Source organism: Sander vitreus, chromosome 9, assembly GCF_031162955.1.
Source record: "Sander vitreus isolate 19-12246 chromosome 9, sanVit1, whole genome shotgun sequence".
NCBI lineage: Eukaryota > Metazoa > Chordata > Actinopteri > Perciformes > Percidae > Sander > Sander vitreus.
In genome coordinates, this window is record NC_135863.1 from 18,075,337 (window position 1) to 18,095,046 (window position 19,710).

General features: G+C 40.2%; 2 protein-coding genes across 2 annotated transcripts; both read right to left on the bottom strand.

The window, feature by feature from the left end:
- Positions 1–169: 169 nt before the first annotated feature.
- dnttip2 (deoxynucleotidyltransferase, terminal, interacting protein 2) lies at positions 170–6,118 on the bottom strand. The gene is made up of 7 exons (XM_078259018.1): positions 5,915–6,118; positions 2,761–4,856; positions 1,665–1,803; positions 1,345–1,440; positions 944–1,108; positions 583–692; positions 170–267 (listed from the first exon to the last, which is right to left on the bottom strand). Exons 1-7 carry the CDS (start codon positions 5,987–5,989, stop codon positions 171–173), a joined length of 2,778 nt encoding a protein of 925 aa, XP_078115144.1. The 5' UTR covers positions 5,990–6,118; the 3' UTR covers position 170.
- A 1,546-nt stretch (positions 6,119–7,664) lies between these two features.
- On the bottom strand, positions 7,665–18,452 carry gclm (glutamate-cysteine ligase, modifier subunit). Its single transcript, XM_078259020.1, has 7 exons — positions 18,079–18,452; positions 15,113–15,175; positions 12,969–13,053; positions 12,479–12,535; positions 12,170–12,372; positions 10,990–11,104; positions 7,665–9,218 (listed from the first exon to the last, which is right to left on the bottom strand). Exons 1-7 carry the CDS (start codon positions 18,211–18,213, stop codon positions 9,049–9,051), a joined length of 828 nt encoding a protein of 275 aa, XP_078115146.1. The 5' UTR covers positions 18,214–18,452; the 3' UTR covers positions 7,665–9,048.
- Positions 18,453–19,710: the final 1,258 nt, after the last annotated feature.

The window sequence follows — 19,710 nt, forward strand, 5'->3', positions numbered from 1 at the left end:
ATATGATACAGGTCCATTTGATTAAAAATGTTTTCAATTGTAAATATAAGCAAGTACACAACTTTTTGGGTAACTGTACAACGCAATGACTATTTTTAATATCATTCAACGGCAACCGACCTCCTGCAGTTATTACATAAAACTATGAAAAGCCATTCCGTGTTCAAGATTCATTTCTTATGGAATTTATTCTTCTTCTTGTTCCTCTTGCCAGCTCCTTGTGCTGCTTTCTCCGTCACAATGTGCTGGTACTTCTTTTTGTTGTTCCTGGTAAGAGAAGAGGAAAGTACATTTTGTCTGCAGAAATGGCCATATACGGTCAAGCAAACATCTAACAATGTGCCCACACGTTAGCAAATGGGGCTGTGGTGTTGCAATGTATTCTGTGACCCATCAGATTCTGTAACCTGATGAGAAATAAGTTTATCATGGTTACATACTGTATTTTGATAGCCGATTGTGATGAAATAGATTTGTCTGTACATCGCTTACACCTCACCTGTCAATATTTGGTCAAACAATCATCTAATAATAAAGCCACATTGAGTAAAAGTGTTTTTGTTTTCATTTCATACAACTTACTGTCTGAACTCAGCATCAGATAGCAGTTCCTCCACCATGGTTCTCTTCCTGCTCTTCTTGGGAACACGGGAATGATAGAAGTCGACTGCGCTGTCCACCACCGTACCAACCTGTATAAGTGCACATATAAGTTACTCAAATGCACTACACAGTTTGATGTTGATAATCTATAAACCTAATTCCCGAGTATTGCAGACTACATTAGGAGCTTGATACAGCAAGATATCGTTATCTACAAATTTGTAGGGAACTGTTCAATTTTGAAAATTAACATGGCCATGACTTAAGAAAACAAGTTTAAACATTGCCTTGTTATTGCAGAGGGTGTTTGAGGGGCATGGGACTCCTGTTTTCTACTGACCTGAAAATATTTGGGAAAGCCATCCCTGTCGTTCTTTTTGTAGAACCTCTTGGGATCCATGGAGCCTCTCATCTTCAGGACTTGGAGGTCTCCTTTCAGCTCCTGAGTGATCTCGGGGGCTTTCATATTAAACCAACCATCCCCCGTTGATTTCTCCCTCTCCGTCTGGGAAAAACAGTGATTTCAATTATTTAACAAGCATTGTAGAAGCTTTTGAAGCACAGAATTTGAATAAAAACCGTATCGTCTTTATGATGACTACATGTTAATGTTTTTGTTATTTGGGGCAGGACGTGTCGTCATAACTGACTCCACAAATGATTCATGATCTAAGTGATAAAACTTTAGCACATAGTAGCACAGATAATCTATAGACCAAAGCATAACTTTGTAAAACCTACTCTGTTTCTCAACTTTTGGGCTTGTTTGGATTCACTGTACGGAGGCACTGCATCCTTCTTTTCAAAGTCTGGTCCCATCACACTTTTCTTCATCACCTGTGGACAACAACAAAAACTGCAACACTGCAAAGTCTATCAACACCCCACTACTCAGATATAAAAGGCCAAAGTCACGGAGAACTGGAGAGAGACCATGAATAACACCATCTCAGGTGTTATTGGATTTACTCGTCCTTGCATAACTATAAAGTTCATTATTCATTCTGCATCACAGATCACATTCAAAAAGGAGAAGAAAAAAAAATCAATCACTTATTCACCTCATCTTGGATCTTCTTTTCCTTTAGTTTTCGCAGCGAACTGGAGACAGGTTTTGATTTGCTGCCATCAAAATTGATGTATAAACCCCCGAGCTCCTTCACTCTGACGCCAGGGTCAATACGGCTGGACAACTCTTTCCTGAAACAAATTGGCACAGAGACAATTCCTCATTTTTCACCTCTGCAGTTATAATATATATTAATAATGATGAGCGTGACTGTACTATCTATGTGCTCAGTTAACATCTGGTAATATTCTATAGTTTCTAGTACAGACAAATCCAAAGAAATTACCAAAACCAAAGTCAGAAAGAGTATTAAGAAACGCACCAACACATTGTTGGTTTTGGTCTTTTCATGGGATTTGAAGAAAAAAAATTAGAATAACACCAGCCCTGTCCTTTGGGATCCATTTTTCTGTAGAATCAGCTTTATTACAGACTTGCTTATGCTACACAGGCCACTCCTTCCACCGGTGGATGAGTTTAGCAGAGGTGGAAAGAGTACTAGAACATTGTACTCTAGTAAAAGTAGTTACTTTAAGGAAATTTTACTGAAGTAAAAAGTATTTGTGTACAAATGTAGTTAAATAAAAAAGTAGGCCATTTCATTGTTGTGCATCTGTACTATTCATGGTGCGACCATCGTTCCACACACTCGTCCCACCCCTGACGGCTGACCCTCTGCCGGTGAATGGCAATATTTAAAACGTGCATCTCTTCGGGAGTGTCAGCTGAGAGCAGAGTGTCACCTCTATCGAGCTGTGCCCTCCTGCAGCTTCTTCTCTGCTGCAGCTGCAGATTGTAACCGACGTGACTTGAAATGTAGCAAAGTACGATACTTGTGATAAAAAAGTACTTCAGTTTTAAAGTAAAAAAAAAATTTGTACACATCTGAGTCTTTCCTACCAAGACTCAGATGAGAAGGCCGATGCCACTCTCTCTAATCTGAAGAGTGGTATCAATCTTCTCATCTCTCAGCAGGAAAGCAAATATGTGTATTTCCCGATATGTCCAACTATTCTTTTAAATGGGATTTGTTGACAACAGTAAATTATTATGTACCAATCTGAGGCTGCCACCTATCACATACTTACAACTGAGGATTTCTACTCGAGAAGAGGATTTCTGCATCTTCGTCATCATCATCCTCCCCATCCTCATCCACAAACTCCTCATCTTGCTCCTCCTGCTCAACTCTCTCTTCATTTGTGGCTTTCTCCTCCTCCTCTGTTGGCTTCTCCTTGTAGTACTGTTCATCAGCCTCCTGTCCGGGCCGCGTGTCAATCATAAACAGTCCATCCACTGATGCAGCAGCTGTCGCTTCACACTTCTGGGTAGGTCCTGCTCTCTCCTCTGCCTGGTAACCCAAATCCTCCTCTTCAGAAACATCCCTCTCCTCCTCTTCAGCATCTTCGTCCTCGCTGCTCTCCAGCAGGGTGATTATTTTTGCATTCTCTACAATGACGTCTTTAGGTTGCTGTTCTGGGTCAGAATCCACTGTGACGTTGTGCTGCTGGCTGGATGCCACCTGAATGGACTCAACTCGGACCAAGTCTCTAAGCAATGTGCTGACTTCCATTTTGTCCTTCTCACTGGGCCCAGTTTCCACACCAGCATCTTCATCCACAGCCTCACCTCGCTGTGATGAGTGGGTGTCCACATCAGCTACTTCCATAGCGTCATCCTTCTCTTCAGTCTTCTTTGGGATTTCAGAAGCACTCTCACATAATGTTACTGTAACTGATTGGCCAGGCTTTAACGCCTCTGATGGTGCGATTGCTTCCTGGTTCATTTCCATCTCTGAGATGTTCCCGTCCTTGTTCTTAGCACACGTCTCCTCCTGCTGGCGTCTGAGCGCAACTGCAGGTTTACTAACGGCTTCCTCAGCACAACCAGGACTGTCTGATACCAGGGGAGACCTATGGGTGGAGTCTTCCTCTGAAATGACAATTACTTTCTTTTCCACGCTCTTTGTACCTGCTTCATTTGATGCAAGATCAGTACTATTCGCACCTAGTTTCTCTTTTTCTTCCAATGTTTGGTTCATATCTTCCTCTAACAGTGTGGAGTCTGCATCCTCAAAGATCAGTGTACTTTCTAGTCTAGAATCATTTAAAGAAGTGTCCTCTTCAGCTGGCTCCCTAGCTTTTTCAAGAACAATACTACAGGCCTTGACTGAGCTCCTGGTGGTCCAAGCACCTCGACTGCTGCTCCCCGAGCCTGTGCGGCTGCTGCAGGGAGTCCCTCTGCTCTGTGTGGAGCAGGGGCTGCCCATCGGAGACTGCACATCGGTCAGATCCGAGTCCGAGTTTACGGCTTTGGGACCTGTGGATTGGGCCTTTCCCCGCCTACGAGTCATGTGGCTGGTACTGTAAGTGGGCCCGGACTCGTGGCCTTCAGACTCACAAGACTGGGGCTCACTGACATCGGCAGTAGCTGCTGCCCTCCCTGGAGCTGCACAGCTCCTTCGAGCTCTGCGGGCAGGGGACTGAGAGCTTTCTGAGCCTTCGCCTAGGTAGATGGGAATGGGACATGTTTGCCTTTTGGATCTCGTAGCTCTGCGTGTGGTGGACTTAGAAACTTCAGCTCCTGCGATGCTGTCAGCATCTGAGAGCTCCGAGTCCTCAGTTTGTTGTTTGGCAGATGATCTGGTGCGAGTAGTTTTTCTCTGACTTCTGGTGACCCTCTGGGAATCAGATACCACAGAGCTGCAGGACTCGGTCTCCAGTACCAAGTCGAGCTTGACGTCCCTCGCCTCAACATGAGATGGGTCAAGGCTTTTAGGAATCGCCTTCCTCCTTGTGCTCCGGCGGCTACTTTGGCTAGCTTTCGATGCAGATACTGCAGAAGAGCATGATTCCACCTCAGATATGTCCTCATCTTCCGTGTGGGTCTGACCCCTCCTCCCACGGGTGTGTGTCATTGGTAGTTCAATGTCGACCACAGAGCAGCAGGACTCCACATCTGACACGTCTGCTTCGTGGGTGGAGCCCACAGGTGTGCATGGCAGCTCTGGACTGTGGAGTCTGGAAGCTCTGGTGCATCTTTTCAGTGCGGAGGTGGGTGGAGATGCCTGGGGTCCTCCCTCGCTTTTTTCAAGCTGGCTGCTGGTCTCCACCTGGGCATGCTGGGTAGAGCTCTCTGCTTGTTTAGCAGTACTCCTGGTTCTTCGACCAGTGGAAGGAGTGGCCTGTGTGGCAAAATATAAGACCTAGTTATTAGTACAGCTGGTTCTACTGCAAGCCTGATCCCAAATGATAAGCGACATTCTTAAGTTGTTTTTTTTACTGCTGTTTTTAGGGGGCCCCCTAAAAACAGCAGAGCACTGTATTTTTTTCTTCAAACGGAAGCAAGTTTTCTATTTGATGCAAACTACTTTCAGCTGTGAATTAATACACATTTGGTGCTCTAGTGAGTATGGAATTGATTCAAACAGAATAAAGCCACTGTTCATAGTGATGAAGTAAAATGTTACCCAGTGCAAAGGTGCGACTCACTGATGGGTTTAGTTTATGGACTGAAGTGAAGCTCTACGGCACAGAGGAATAAGATATACCGGCTTTGGCTACACAGACAATACTTGTTAGTAGGATCAAGTCATTGTTAGTTCTGCTTTCCAAAGCATTTGCTGACAATAAGACAATTATAGAATATTGCAAACCTAACTCCTAATCTGAGCAAAGTCATTAAGTGCTCTATCAGTAATGAGTAGGACCGTAAATCAATGTATAACTCCCTCTGAGAGTGTAAGGATATTGAAAGGAGAGTCACTTCTCTCACTGTTAAAGACACTGGGAACTGCTGCATTCTGTACAACTTGTCTGTAGTTAGTGATGCATGCCGGATAAAAAGACATAACAGTGGTCCAATCGTGAGGCACTGAAAGCATGTTTGATGAATTCAGTAGCTTAAAGTAATCTTTAATTCAATATCATTCAACGCTGCACTGTTGGTCGACACACTCACTGAACTCTGCCCAAACAGGACTTAAGTAAACGGTTAGTTAAGCTTTGTCTTTACGGCATCGTTTTTATGCATGTAATTATTTCCTGTTTTCTCTACTTGTGTCACAACATCGACACGTTTACAAACTCTCAAAGGAAAGACGGTGTCCACGTGAGCTTTGAGCAGCTGCCCACAAACACACCAGCTAACTGACACGAGACGGGCTTCCTTCACCTCGGACTAAACCTTTACATGACCTCTGAATATTTCCAGGTTTAAAAAATATCTCTCTTTTAAACGTACCGGGACATCAGAGGGCTGGTCTGAGTTTGTTTTAGTTGGAGAGTACACGCGTACTCCTCTCCTGGTGGCCACCATCTTCTTCTTCTACTTCTTCTTCTTGTGTTTTTCAATGGCGTTTGGCAACCAGCTTTTTTGGAGCATTACCGCCACCATCTGGACTGGAGTGTGGATCAAGAGGTCCTACACTTTCTTAAATCCTTTTTAAATCCTTCAAAAAAGAAAACGAAAAATGAAAACAAATTTTACCAGATCCTCTTTGCAGTATATCCTGTAAATGTAATGTCATCTGGCTTTCACCAAGTTGTGAAATCAACCTTTGTCTGGCTTGATGGTATTTAGGACAAAACATAATTACATGCTCTATGGTCTCTTGACTATTGCAATATTCACACATTCCATCAACATGTTTTTTCATTATAAATAATGTTCCATTTAATCCTGTATGTCCTAGCCTCATTCTGGACACCACATCTTTTTCTTGCTTACTTCTGTATGTATTCCTGCTCTTCCCCACTTTTCCTTGAATTCTATACAGGTGTCTCCCAGACTGTTCATTATCCCACAAAAACTGCCATTTTTCATTTGTTTTAGCTTTAATTATACTTTTGACTTCAGCTTTACTGTATTTAATATCCACCTCTATATCAGGCAGCTCTGCTGCTTTCTTCGCACACTTATCTGCCAATTCATTACCTCCTACACCTATATGAGCTGTGGCCACCATCTTGCATGCTAGCTTTTCTCTCACTTCCGGTGTGAAAGCTAGGGCCAGACCCGACTAATCGACACACGGAAATAAGATAGAGATATATATATATATATATATATATATATATATATATATATATATATATATATATATATATGCCGAGCAGACGATCGCAGAGCTGTGACCCAACTTCAAATCGTGGTGGCGAGAGAAGTGTTCATAGTAAAAGTAAAACAATATATTAAAAGTACTGCATTGAACATGTTGCTTAAGAAAAAGAACGAATTATTAGCAATGTTCACTTTAACTATCAAAACTAAAAGTGTTCAATATGTGAGTGTTGGACTTTTTTTAGATTATTAATGATCTGTTAATGTGCAAGTAACTTATTAATGGTGTAGTTGATTGAGGTGGATCTTATTTAAACGGTAAACAAACAAGCTAAAACAAAAGCTGTATGTAGTATACCAGTGGTAGCTGCAGTGATTCACCTCACTAGAGGGAGGACAGGAGGAAGGACTGGTACTGATGTCTGTGTTCTTCATTCTTTCTAAACTTCACTCAGTATTTTGATGTCTGGAATATTATTTATTTTATTGACATTTTAGATTAATTTCCAGTGAGATATTGAGTTTATATAGTGACTTTTGCTGTTGTAAACATTACGGTTTCATTCTAGAAACATTTAGCGATATTTAAAATACTATTTCTAATCCATTTCTTAAATTTATTATTTTGTAAATATATTTTTAAAGCAATTATTTAGTAATAAAAAAGAACTGAAAACAGTATCAATAAAGAACCAAGCCAATACGGAGTATCGATAAGAGTAGTAGTATTGATCAAATCCTAACAACACCCATCCCTAAGCACTACACAATCACTTAAAATTTAGGCTCAAACTAGGGTTGACATCACACATTCTGCAAGAGGAAATTATTCAAGTTTTTGTCTTTCCATTATAACTAAATCAAAGCCTGACAAGCTGATTCGAAAGTCAGCAGAAAAAAAGAGTGTGAAACAGTTTAACAAAGTTGGAGATGCTCTTCAGAATCAGATTTATTGCCAAAGTAAGCTATGAACGTGCATGGAATTTGCCTTGGTGTGATTGGTGCATACAATAAACATATGAACAGGGAATAAACAATAGAGCAAAGTCCTTTTTTTGTTATTAATTTAGCTCATACAAGAAAAATCTTGATTGCATTATCAAACAATCACACTAGCCCAGGTTTATCCCATTTTTAAAATATCTTACACCAGTGTTGACAGAACAAACATCTGCTTTTATAATTTCAATATAGCCAATTCATGATATACAGATAAATGACAACATTAAATATGTTTACAGTACAACATATAACTCGCCTTCATGAGATTAACAGGATCCTGTCTGGAAAAACAACCATGACTCTTAAATAAAAACTTCCTCAGAGTTAACAAATTGTAACATCTCATTGACGCAGAGTTTCCAGTGCTATAATATATGGATAATAATAATAATAATAATAATAATATAATGCATATAGAGGACATAAGCCTGCTATGCAGGTCAAAAACTCAAAATACTGCTGTACTCTCAATCCTCAAGTTAATCTCATGAGCACAGAGTGGGTAAACATTTCAATGCATCATCAAACAGTGCGTGATTAGAAAAAAATGCATGATAAAATAAAGTTATATATACTCACATAGTTGCCTGCTTTAGCAGTTAAAGTCAATCAGCATCATAAAATAAACATCTCATATGTAGTTTGATTTGGATTAGCGCATCATTTTTCAAAATTGAGGAATGCAAACGATGTTATATACACATCAGGAACAATTCAATACATGAATAAAAATCACTTTTTTTTCCCCCCATTTACCCTTTCAAAATGTTTGGAATCATTCTGTACTAAAAAACAATAAATCTCTACCTCTTGCTTTACTTACTTGTAATCTTTAATTCAGACTGATCAATTTAAAGCTTGATTCGCACCGACACAGTGGAGACAACGCAGGTATGAGGACAGAAGGAGAAAAAGATGAGAGGCACTTTAAGTCAGAACAAGGTTAAGGAACCCTCACCTTGGATCAAAGTTTAGCAACTAACACTTTCCAGCATTAAAGCAGCCTCTACTGTGTAATGGCTGAACTGTCAATGTACTGGTCGTCTCTCAAAACTGACTCTGGAGTTGATCTTGCATGTTCATTTTCTATTTTCTCTCACTGAGATGAGAGTTATGAGTAGATGCATCAGTTAAACTGAATAAATCATACCTGATCAGGATTATCAGTGGGATAAAACAATGACTTCAAGACTCATGGTGGATGGCAGCATCCATTATTCAGAGCTGTTACTTTGCATGTTGTGTGTGTGTGTATGTCAATCAAAAGGAGAAAAATGGCTTCATCCATGCGTCTTCTTCACTAGCAGGGTGTGCTAGGGGATTGCCTTCCTTGCACTGACAAGGTAGCCCTTAGCCTTGATAATGCCCCTGCTCTTAACAATGATGGAGTAACGCAGGACCCACTCCAGCCTCCAGTCAGCGATGCTCAGGTCCTGTGTTCCCTCCTGCACCGCCTCCTGGAATGTGGCTGCTGACATCAGCTCTGAGGAAGCATGACGCCAAGAGAGGAGCTGTTTAAAACTTTCACAGGTACGAGTGAACTGTGCAGCTTACACGGTACAAAAAACTTAAACATCAGATTTACTGATACTAATGTTGACACCAGCTACAATGCGTTAATTGATTGATTGTTATTTGCTTTAAGAATAAGGCTGGCATTTTTCTATAATAATTTTATTGTCAATAAATTCCATAAAAAATATCAAATCAAAAATGGGTCAGTCTGTTTCACAACACTCTCCTACCTTCTCTGTGGCTCTTAGGTCCAAGACCAATGTTTTCTACTAAAGACATCAATCTTTAAAAACATCATAAATATATAGTTTTATATATTAAAAAAAAAAGAGGCTGTCATTTTTCAAAACACCTGGCCACTGCTGTTTTTAGCAAACAGGATACAGCTGCAGAACACTGTCCATGTTCATGAAAATGAAGAAACATGTCACCCAGTGCAGCGGCTCATTGATATTTTATGACAACAGACACCTTTGGCACAGAGGAATAGGATATATCAGGCTTTTTCTACACAAAAAATACTTGTTAAGGCTCTGACACAGTCAGTCAGTCCCTCCAGGATTTCGCGGCCTTTTTTATAGATTGTTGTGGCCCAAAATGCCTGATTTCGCGGGAGCTTTTGTAAAAAATTGCGATAAAAGTTGCGATGTCTTTTGTATGTTTGTTGCAATGAAGTTGCGGGAGACAGTGAAAGTTGCGATTTTTTTTTACTTTTTTACTTTACAAAACTTGTTTTGGGGAAAATAACATTACTCTGGGCTGAGTTTTCCTAGGAACCAAAAAGGCTCAGGATGCTGCAAATGTTGGTATAATATGAAAATGGCTGGTGGATTTAAGATAAAAAATAATAATGTATTGAATTAATCAACTTTGAACATATGTGTGTCAGTGGCTTGTTGATCTTTACATTGTTTGTTAGTTAATTTCCTAACCTGGCCTGGGACACACATTCATACGGTTTGATAAAGTACTTATTGGACTTTAACTTATCATTGCACTTACAATAACGAGAGTAGCTGTCCTCAATTTAGGTCATTGTGTCGTCTCATCTCCAGTTTTTCCTGCATCCACCGTGTGTGTGCGTGTCAGTAGCGGGGGGAACTGTATGAGCAGCAGCCCCGCCTGCTGTAGAGAGCCGACAGGATTGAAAACAGCAGCCGCTGACTTTAGAGTGAAAAAACGTTACAGCGTACATTGATGTTAAAATCTATACAGTTTGGCAGGACGGTCTGAAATGTTTTGCACGCTGTCTTTCGCTGTACGTTTTGTTGGTAAATGTGAAATGTTCGAGTCTCGTCTTCATATCGGAAAAAAGCTCTCTCTCACTCCCGCTTGGTCAGTGGCACTCAGACGTAAAGTCTGGCACGTGGGACTGCTGGGATTGGTTTAAGTCGCGGGAAACTCCGGTTATTGGTCAAATTTGCGGAAAGGTTGCGGTGATTGGTCAAAATTGCGAGTCGCACCAAAGTCATGGTGATTGGTTGAATTTGTGTGAATTGGACTGGAGGGACTGGACAGTCTGGCGAGGTCGGTGACTCGAGTCTGTTTGGTGTGTTCTGTGTGGTCGTCAGTCGGAGGAGCCGAATTTCATGGCATTTGTTAACAATAAGAAAAATAATATAACAAGACTTACATCCTTTAATGTTTGACTAAGGACTGAGAACACTTGGTTTGGGACACCCGACACTTCACTATAAAGCCATCTGACTGACAGAAGAAAATAAAGAATTGAATTTCACCTTTGGGATCGTTGTGTGTGAGCAGCTGGATGTCAAACTCCTTAGCAAAGGCTGTCAGGTCAGGAGGCATCACACAGCAGGAGGCCAGGTTGACCTGGTTACTGCTGGGCTTCACCTGGTACAAGATAGGGGACATAATCAATGACTGGCTTTATTTGGTTCAACATAAGAAACTGTACACAGTGGTACAATGGCCAAAGCACTTAATAGAAAAACGCATTCCGGCTTGCAATTTTTTAATCCGTAAACCTGACCTGTTGCCTTCTAAAGCCAGGCACACACTTAACGTATTAAGCCCAACTTTTGATATTAATGAACGTCCATTACATTCAAGCCATTGCCAAATGAGTTGCTACAAAGCTAATTAAGACTATCAGCTCCACACAACTCTCTCTGTATTTCTCAGTAAGATTGTGGCGTCCGGTGACTTTCCCGCGCAGAAACTCGAGTGAAGCTATCTACCTCTTCTGGAGAGTCCATCATGTTTTTTTAATCCTCCGTACCCTCCTTGGCTACTAGCAACTGCATGGAGGAGGGAGAGGGGCGGTGGGCGCCCATGGAAGGCTTGTATCATGTGGACGCGCCGACAGGGAGACAGAAACTACACACTATGGCTTTAAAGGGCTGCGGTGTGTTTTACAAGCCACTATATGTCACAGTGTTTGCTGTGTTTGAAACCCTGAAGTTTCAAATCAATTTTTGGCACAAATAGAAAGAAAGCCCCAAAGCTTCATAAGATTAAAGGACAATTCTGGCGTAAAACGAACCTAGGGGTTAATAACATATGTGTACCGAGTCGAACGTTCTCTGGGACATGTTTTCATGCTAATCAAATGTGTCTCTAGCTTTTAACAAGCTACCGTAAAACCGGTGGTTAGCCGCTAACGCTAGCTTTCGGGGCATGGGGTAAATCACCATTTTCTACCAATAACAAGGCTCAAAATAGCACCACACTTCAACGGTAGCATAATGAGGGTCCCTACATGCAAACCGAAGCATTGAGAACTTTGTAAGTGTACAGACAGTACACCGGAATTGTCCTTTAAGCTTCATGGTTGAATAAAATGTGTAGTACGAGTTTAAGCAACATACACAATTAATAAAAACACACAGTGTCTGCCCAGTTTAAAGATTACACAAATTAGGGTTCACATACACGAGATACAAGATTCCCACTCACCTGAGCCCAGTTGTAGAGTTGTTCCAGCAGATCTTTGTCCAGGTCAGAGGTGCCAATGGCAGCAATCTGCTGGCTCCTGACCAGAGCCTCCAGCTCCTCCCAAGCTGGCTGAAGGTGAGCCAAACTTTGGCTGTCACCCTCCAGTGGCCAAGGTGGCGCTATGATAACAGAGTCAAGCTGAGACACTGCCAGCGTCTGGCAGACTAGGGATGAGAGACAAGGCAGTATCACGAGTAGAGTTAGTTTCATATCAATTGTGTGTCATTTTTAAGGCACATGAAAATTTAGCTATAGAGATTTAAAGCTCACCCATCTCCACGGCATCTCTGATAGAGGATTGAACCGACTCGCACAGGAACAGCTTGACTGCAAAAACAAGCAGCCATGAACATGTCGTCCCCCACATACTGCAGTTGTTTCGTCTAAATCATAGGTATTTATTACTTAATTACTACTATTTATTACTTGTTTAACTATTTCCTAATTAATTCATTTTTGATTCAGTCAGCCATCGTATCATTGATTTTCTTTACAAATTACTTCTTTACAGTTGTCCTTAACATAGATGAGGCAGAGAAATGTTTGACTGGAATCTGTGAGTGACACGCTTTTAACAGCTTTTGTATGTACAGCTACCCTCTTGTTAAATGTACTGAAAATCGCTACATTGAGAGGTTATTAGAAAGAAATCAGGTTAAAGCAGGGAAGTGGAAAATACATTTACATTTGCTGCGTTAACCTGGATCTCCTGTGCTGAGATGCAGCCAGTCACCCATGATAGACACTAAGGTTGACTAACCTGTGACCCTCAGTTCCTCCCTCTCTTCAGGCGTAATAGCATCTGTTGCCTGGGGAATGGAGCAGTCCAGTGTGTCCGGGAAGTCCTACATGACAAGACAAGCACTTAATTCAATAACTGTGTGACGTGTTTTGCCCTTTTTAAGACATTAAAAATACGTAACAGTGCTGGCTTCATCCACCTCTAAATATGACCGCTATAGATTATTTCACAAATGACAAGAAAGCCACAATGCTTGCACAATATTTGGCATCTGATTAGCAAGGGGCAGTGATGGCATCGCTGAAATTAGCTAAGAGTTAAAGGTTAAAAAGTTATAATAATATGAAGGGAGAAGTGTGTTCTTTCCTGCCTTTTCCAGCCATTGCTGCATATCTTGGCGCATTACTGCCACCTGTTGATCAGTGGAATAGTGTGGCAGCATTTACAGGAACGTGTAACAAAACAGTACCCACTCAAATGGGATGATAGCACTGCTAGGTCAAAATCTCCACAGGTTACCTTTAATAACCATCATGAGCACGAAGGACACTGGCCCCTCTGCTCAGAGTGATTCCACATCAATTCCATCATTTGAGTGAGTATTCTCCAAGCCAATTTTTAGTGCTCCGCAATGCCCAAGCATTCAATGACAATACTTTAATTTGCCCACATGCTGTATGTAAAGTGTTTTGATGGATATTCACAATTTTATTCAGGCAAGAACTCACCTCACTTTGCGCCGGCTTTGTAATGCCTACCTAATCTCCACTTTATGTAGCCTATTGTATTCTGTTTTCTTGTATTTTATTGTATGTGAAACTGTGTTGTTTTGCACACTTATGCTTTTCTTGGCCAGGTCGTCGTTGCAAAGGAGAACCTGTTCTCAACGGCCTACCTGGTTAAATAAAGGTTAAATAAAAAAACAAACAAACAAATGAATAATTAAAAAGAAGAAAACTAAATATAGAGAGGAAGTGCTTGTCCGATTGTATGAGGTTATTATTATCATCATCATCATCATCTCTCTTTTTTAAAATATTTTTCCCTGCACGATGAGAGGAAAAATAGACAGATCTGTCAAGACAGGGATCTCCTCAAAATTGTCTCATTCAGTGTTTAATAAACTGATTTTATTTTCTTTATGCATAAGACTTGATAATAAGTGATGAATTTATTACAGCAGGTAAACATGTTGTGCATTTCTTTGCTTTGTCCAGAACATTGTGCTGCTGAAGCCTTTACGTTAATCTGACAGTATTCATGTCAGACTTGTGCCAAGTGGGAAATGTTACTTGGTCCAACCTGCTAAGATAGCTGCCGTAACTTTTACGTAAAAGTGACTCTAAAGTGCATTAACTGATGGTTAGCATGTGAACCGTTACAGAGCATTACAAAGCCTCTGTGTTTTTCCTGAACAGAACTCAGGGCCCCATGACTGAAACATCCCATTCTTGCCATTTCCCTGCAGGGCTTGTGCCTAATTTGCTTTGTATTTACAAGTATTTAAGACCCCTTAGTTCAACTCTTTCAAACCTCCCCCATTCCCATTTGAGTCCAGTGGGCGTGGTAATAAAAGCAGAAGCAGATTAGCTGAGCCTAGCAAAACAGCCAGAGGAGGGGTATGTTCAGTAGGAATGGTGGTTCACTACGTTGGATCCTGCAGCCTTTTTAATCTCCATTTCAGCCTTTTCAGAACACGTTATTTTGATAAAACAGATTATCCACTGACTACTGCTTTCTAGAAATCCTATCACAGTTAATGAACAAAACCCCCAGAGCAAAGTTGTGTGCCCCTACCCTCCACCCCTACAGACAGACGCACATTTGGAATGGCGCCTTTGGCAGCCAGCACTGCATGAACATTCATCATGACAGCTTCTTTTCAGTAAGCCTAGAGGCATCCTTTGATGTCCATCACTACAGCCATTTTTCTTTCCCAAACACTGGAACCCTACTGCCGACAGTGTAGTAGCACATTATTGTGCAACTCATTCTCTTACTGCTGGTCTGACCATAATGGACTGTCAATGCAAATACTATTGCTCATTTCTCAGTGTCAATGAAAAAAACATGCAAAACTGGTTTAGGAGACTATACTCTCACATTGAGAACCCAACAGCACTACATGAAAACATTAATAAAACTGTAAAATGTTTTCCCACCTTGGATGGCGGTTTTGTTGCAGAAAGCCAATCACTGAGTGTGTCTTGAATGCAATCTTGAAGCTGAAATATCAAACAGAAAAACAATGTCAAATTAACATCTGTGAAACATGCATATTTTCAGGAAGGATCCCTAAAACTTGGCTAAAGCTGAACAGCTTCTTATCCTCAGCAGACACCACATCAACATCTGGACAGCTGTGTCATGCTGCTCCACCAACTCGGGTCGCAGTGTGTTATAAACAATGAAATCAGTTGGACAAATTTTATAATGTCCCAAACTGACTCAAGTGTGGGACAAGGACAGGAGGGACATGTCAAGTTTAAGTGCTGATGAATTTTAAAACCTAATTATTTACAAAAGGAGAAGCATGGGGCGAGGAGGCCAGCTGCATCAGCGGTGTAAGAAGTGTATAGATGTGTGAGAAATGTTCGCGTGAGTGCTAAAGCCAGCAGAAAATGTCAAAGAAACTAAAACCTTGAGATGTCGGGCCGAAAAACAGACAAAGGGAGACAGACTGGGAGCATAGCTGGCTTAAACAGACCTGGTAGAGACTTAACAGGTAACACTACATGAGGCTAACAAACAAACCTCAGCTCTGCTGCAGCAAAAAGGTCCCACGATTGCAGAGTTGGATGTGTGAACGTTAAAAATAAGGTGATTTGACAATATAGCATTATAACAATTAAATTAGTTTGAACAACAGACTTTGGACAATGTGAGGCATCAATGTTGATCAGCATTATTTAGTGCCAAGTCAGATATATTGGAACTTAAAAATGGTCTCTATTGACTCTAAGTCATAATAGAAATTGAATGTTGCTTTTTAAAATAACACAAGCATGGTAACTCCTATGACATATATACATTACTGCAGACTCATGAAAGAGAGGAAACATGAAAATACTGCAGGAAGAGATGGAGCGATGCAACAACAAGTTATCTAAATCTCCTTTGAAAGCACTTATATGTATTATGTACTCTTCATATTTTTTAGTTTTTCGTGGTATGTCAGCCACATATAGGCCAGTATATAATGCACTATATGCCATAAAGATAAATATGTGATAATCCAAAAACCTGTCCTCTGATAACTCAGTCAAGCTCAAGTCATATTTTCTGCATTAATAGTTCAACCATGACATTGGCCCTTTATCACAACAATAACAAGGAAAATCAACTCTGGAGGACTAGGTACTAAGGCACAACACGTAGCACTGACTGTACCAAATTACAACCATGCTTTGAAGGAAAACAGCAGTTGATGCCTGTACTTCCTTAAAACGAGTGGTTTAGTATCTGAAGCAATCATGAAAAAGTAATAAGTCTGACCAAACACTTAGGATATTGCAGCTACACCTTTATATAACTACAGTGAACATCTATGCAGTGCCAAAACAAGTAGTCGATTAATGGATTAGTCAGACGACAGAAAATTAACTTTTCAATAAAAAACATAATGGCAGGACAGAAACTGTGCATTTTGGGGGAGGTGTAAATTGAAAAACTGGTCTGATGTAATGTGTTTCTCCACTGTAACTACAGTTACAGACTTATTGCAAAGCAATATTAAACTAAATTAAATTAGGACAGGGAGGGAAAGGTTAGTAGCAAAGACGGGCCATCCCCAGACCACACCCCAAGAGGCTGGACAGATTGAAAAGTAAATTATAGGAAATATTGTTCATAAACCTGCATGTAATGTACATTTTGAGTCAGATAGATATCGGTCAGCCTATCTAGCTGAGGTGCATGGCAATGTGTAAAAAGATTATTGTGTTACTTTGGAAAACACTGTCGATAAATCCACAATACCAAAACTATGTATTAAACAATTCACATGTTGCTATATTTCATGGAAGAGGTGAAATCGAAGCACAGCGATAAAACTCCACCTTCCCTGAATGCATGAGCGGTCCCAAGGTTAGGGGACACAGCTCCTGTCGGGGCCCGGGGATAAGTACCTGTAACAAACACTGTTTCCATGAAGCACCTATCTGAAGGTAATGTATGTCACCTGTGTGATTATTCCAGGTTTGCACTTATTACAGTGAGTTTTGTGTGAGCAGCCTACAACAATCATTCATCAGTAGTTACTTTCTGAAAACAATTCACCTTTGGCTGGATGATAAAGTTAATTATTTGACATGCTTTTATCACATTAGAAAGACACACTAGACTCAAACCTTTAAGGCAATTATCTCAGACACAGTTCTGCTATGGACATTGAAAGGTACAATTTGAAACTACTTTTTAAAACGTCTCAGAAAAAGTAAAATGTCTCAGGATCAGCTTTAATGGCCAAGTAAGTGTGAACACATGCAGGGACTTTGACTCCGGCTTTTTGTTGCTCTCCAAGTACATACACAGAAATAGTCATACACTAAAAACAAGGACAACAAAGCTGAAAAAGGTAAACATAAACATTTGTGTGTGTGTGTGTGTGTGTGTGTGTGTGTACACACACACACACACACACACACACACACACACACACACACACACACACACGTAAACAAACAGCTCTATGAGGATTGTAAACAGTAAGACAATTAATGTTAACAGGTTGCTTATATCTGAGATAGGTGGATATGACAGTATATACATTGACAGATATTTGCATGTGTTTAACACTATTTAGTATATATATTATATTATATAATATGTATTATATATTATATAATACATAAATAATAATCCAATATATCGAATTTACTTGAAAGGTGGATGCTTGGTATTACAGTTTATCTTTGGATACCTCATATAACACTACACGTCTATTATAATCAGTTAACACACACAAACACACACTGTTATCATTAGCTAGTTAAATATTTAGCCACGTAGCCTAACGTTACCGTTAATTTAAATGGCTAGCTAAGCTAATAAGCTAAACTGCCACACCAACACAACACAACTAGCTAACGTTAGTCCGTTTAAATTAGACAGGTTTTAGATATCTTACCTCTTCGCTGGGAGAGCACGGACATTTCTTTTTCAGACGACTTCGGTTGACTAGATTTCCGGTGTGCAGCCTGAGAGTCTTGGCGTGGGTCAACATCTTCGCCTCACTGTTCCTGTTGGTGATTTGAGGATCCATGTGGTTCTCGGTAGCGAGCTAACAAATTGCTAATCAATGTCTGCTACGACGAAGTGTGCGTTCACCCTGACACCAACTGCTACTGTAACTCAAAGAATAGTGTACAGCCCCCCACAACAACTGCTATAAAATGATGTAGTCAGGATGACTTGCACTCAGTGTTGACTGACCGGATGGTTTGGTGATTGCTAGTGTCTGTTATGGAAGCGAGCCGGTCGGTAAGGTCACGCCCACATGGAGGCGTCGGTGACTGTCCGGTAAAACCCGGTGGGGATATCATGGAGTAATGTTAAAGGACTAGCTACATGCATAAGGCGGAACTAAGCTATGGAATGGATTTTTATATCTAATGCAGTTCCACTTCTGACCGCTAGGTGGTGGTGTAGGGTTTGTAATTATTTCCTCAAGCAAGGCTAAAAGCATAGACTGTTTACAGTCAATGGATAACAATCAACATTGTATAACAAACTGAATACTTATACTCAACTGCTGTACTTGTGTACAATTTGAAGCACCTGCACTAAGTATTTACATTTCCTGCTACTTTTTTAGTTTTTAATCTTATCTTCTACACCATAACATTACACTATAACTGAGTATTTACATTTTCTACTACTTTCTACACCACTACAACTACACCACTTTATTCTGCTGCTGTTGTATAGTTTCTATTTAGATCTACTCCTCTTCTTATTTTAGATTTTACTTTCTCTATAATCTCTATTTATGTCTGTCCTTGTGCTGCTGCAACAACTGGATTTCCCCTTTGACGATAAATAAAGGCTTATCTGATCTTATCTTTTACACCATAACATTTCCGGGAGCAATATTGTAATTTTTACTCCACTACATCATTTTACAGCAATAATTACCACTACTGCAGGTTAAAAAATAAATAAAACAAACACATTAATGTGCATGGCTTTCCAACTACTTCTGGCCATATAATTTACCTACCTTGAATCTATAAAATATGCACATACTGTATCTTTTGATATATTACAAATAGAATACATTTGTCATTTGGTATACACACATCCATTTACAACACTGCTCAGTATTCAAGATTCAGATAACTTCAGGTCAAGTGAACGCTGAAATTTGGAAGCAATCAAATAATCGCAGAGATGAGATGACTTTCAGTGCAAAAGAAAGTAAATAATGATGCCTTGCAAATTTCTTTAGAACATATTTCTTTTCATATATCACAAAAGACTCATACTTAAAACTATTTCCTCAGTGTAGTAAACATTGAGGACACAGAGGTCACATCCTCTTTATTTTTGGTAGGAATTTGGCTGTTTTAGCAACTTTAGGGTGTCATATACGATATTTTAGTAGGTAATATAGTAGAAATATAGGAGAGCAGTTCAAAATAAATAGAATACAAAAGATAGTTAAAAACATTTTCTGAAGGTGGTGGGTGCGGTTACAAAGGGGTGACTTGCATTCATGACTTCAGCAATTCTAAAAGAAAATGTAGGAGCAACCGTTGTC

Excerpts from the sequence above, each read along its gene's own strand:
- gclm (XM_078259020.1), bottom strand. The coding sequence starts at position 18,213 with ATGGATCCTCAAATCACCAACAGGAACAGTGAGGCGAAGATGTTGACC. Across the intron at positions 15,176-18,078 it reads CGTGCTCTCCCAGCGAAGAG|CTTCAAGATTGCATTCAAGA; the intron begins GTAAGATATCTA and ends TTGATATTTCAG. Across the intron at positions 9,219-10,989 it reads CACACACAACGATCCCAAAG|AGCTGATGTCAGCAGCCACA; the intron begins GTGAAATTCAAT and ends ATGCTTCCTCAG.
- dnttip2 (XM_078259018.1), bottom strand. The coding sequence starts at position 5,989 with ATGGTGGCCACCAGGAGAGGAGTACGCGTGTACTCTCCAACTAAAACA. Across the intron at positions 4,857-5,914 it reads ACCAGCCCTCTGATGTCCCG|GCCACTCCTTCCACTGGTCG; the intron begins GTACGTTTAAAA and ends TTTGCCACACAG. Across the intron at positions 1,804-2,760 it reads TCGAGTAGAAATCCTCAGTT|GAAAGAGTTGTCCAGCCGTA; the intron begins GTAAGTATGTGA and ends AATTTGTTTCAG.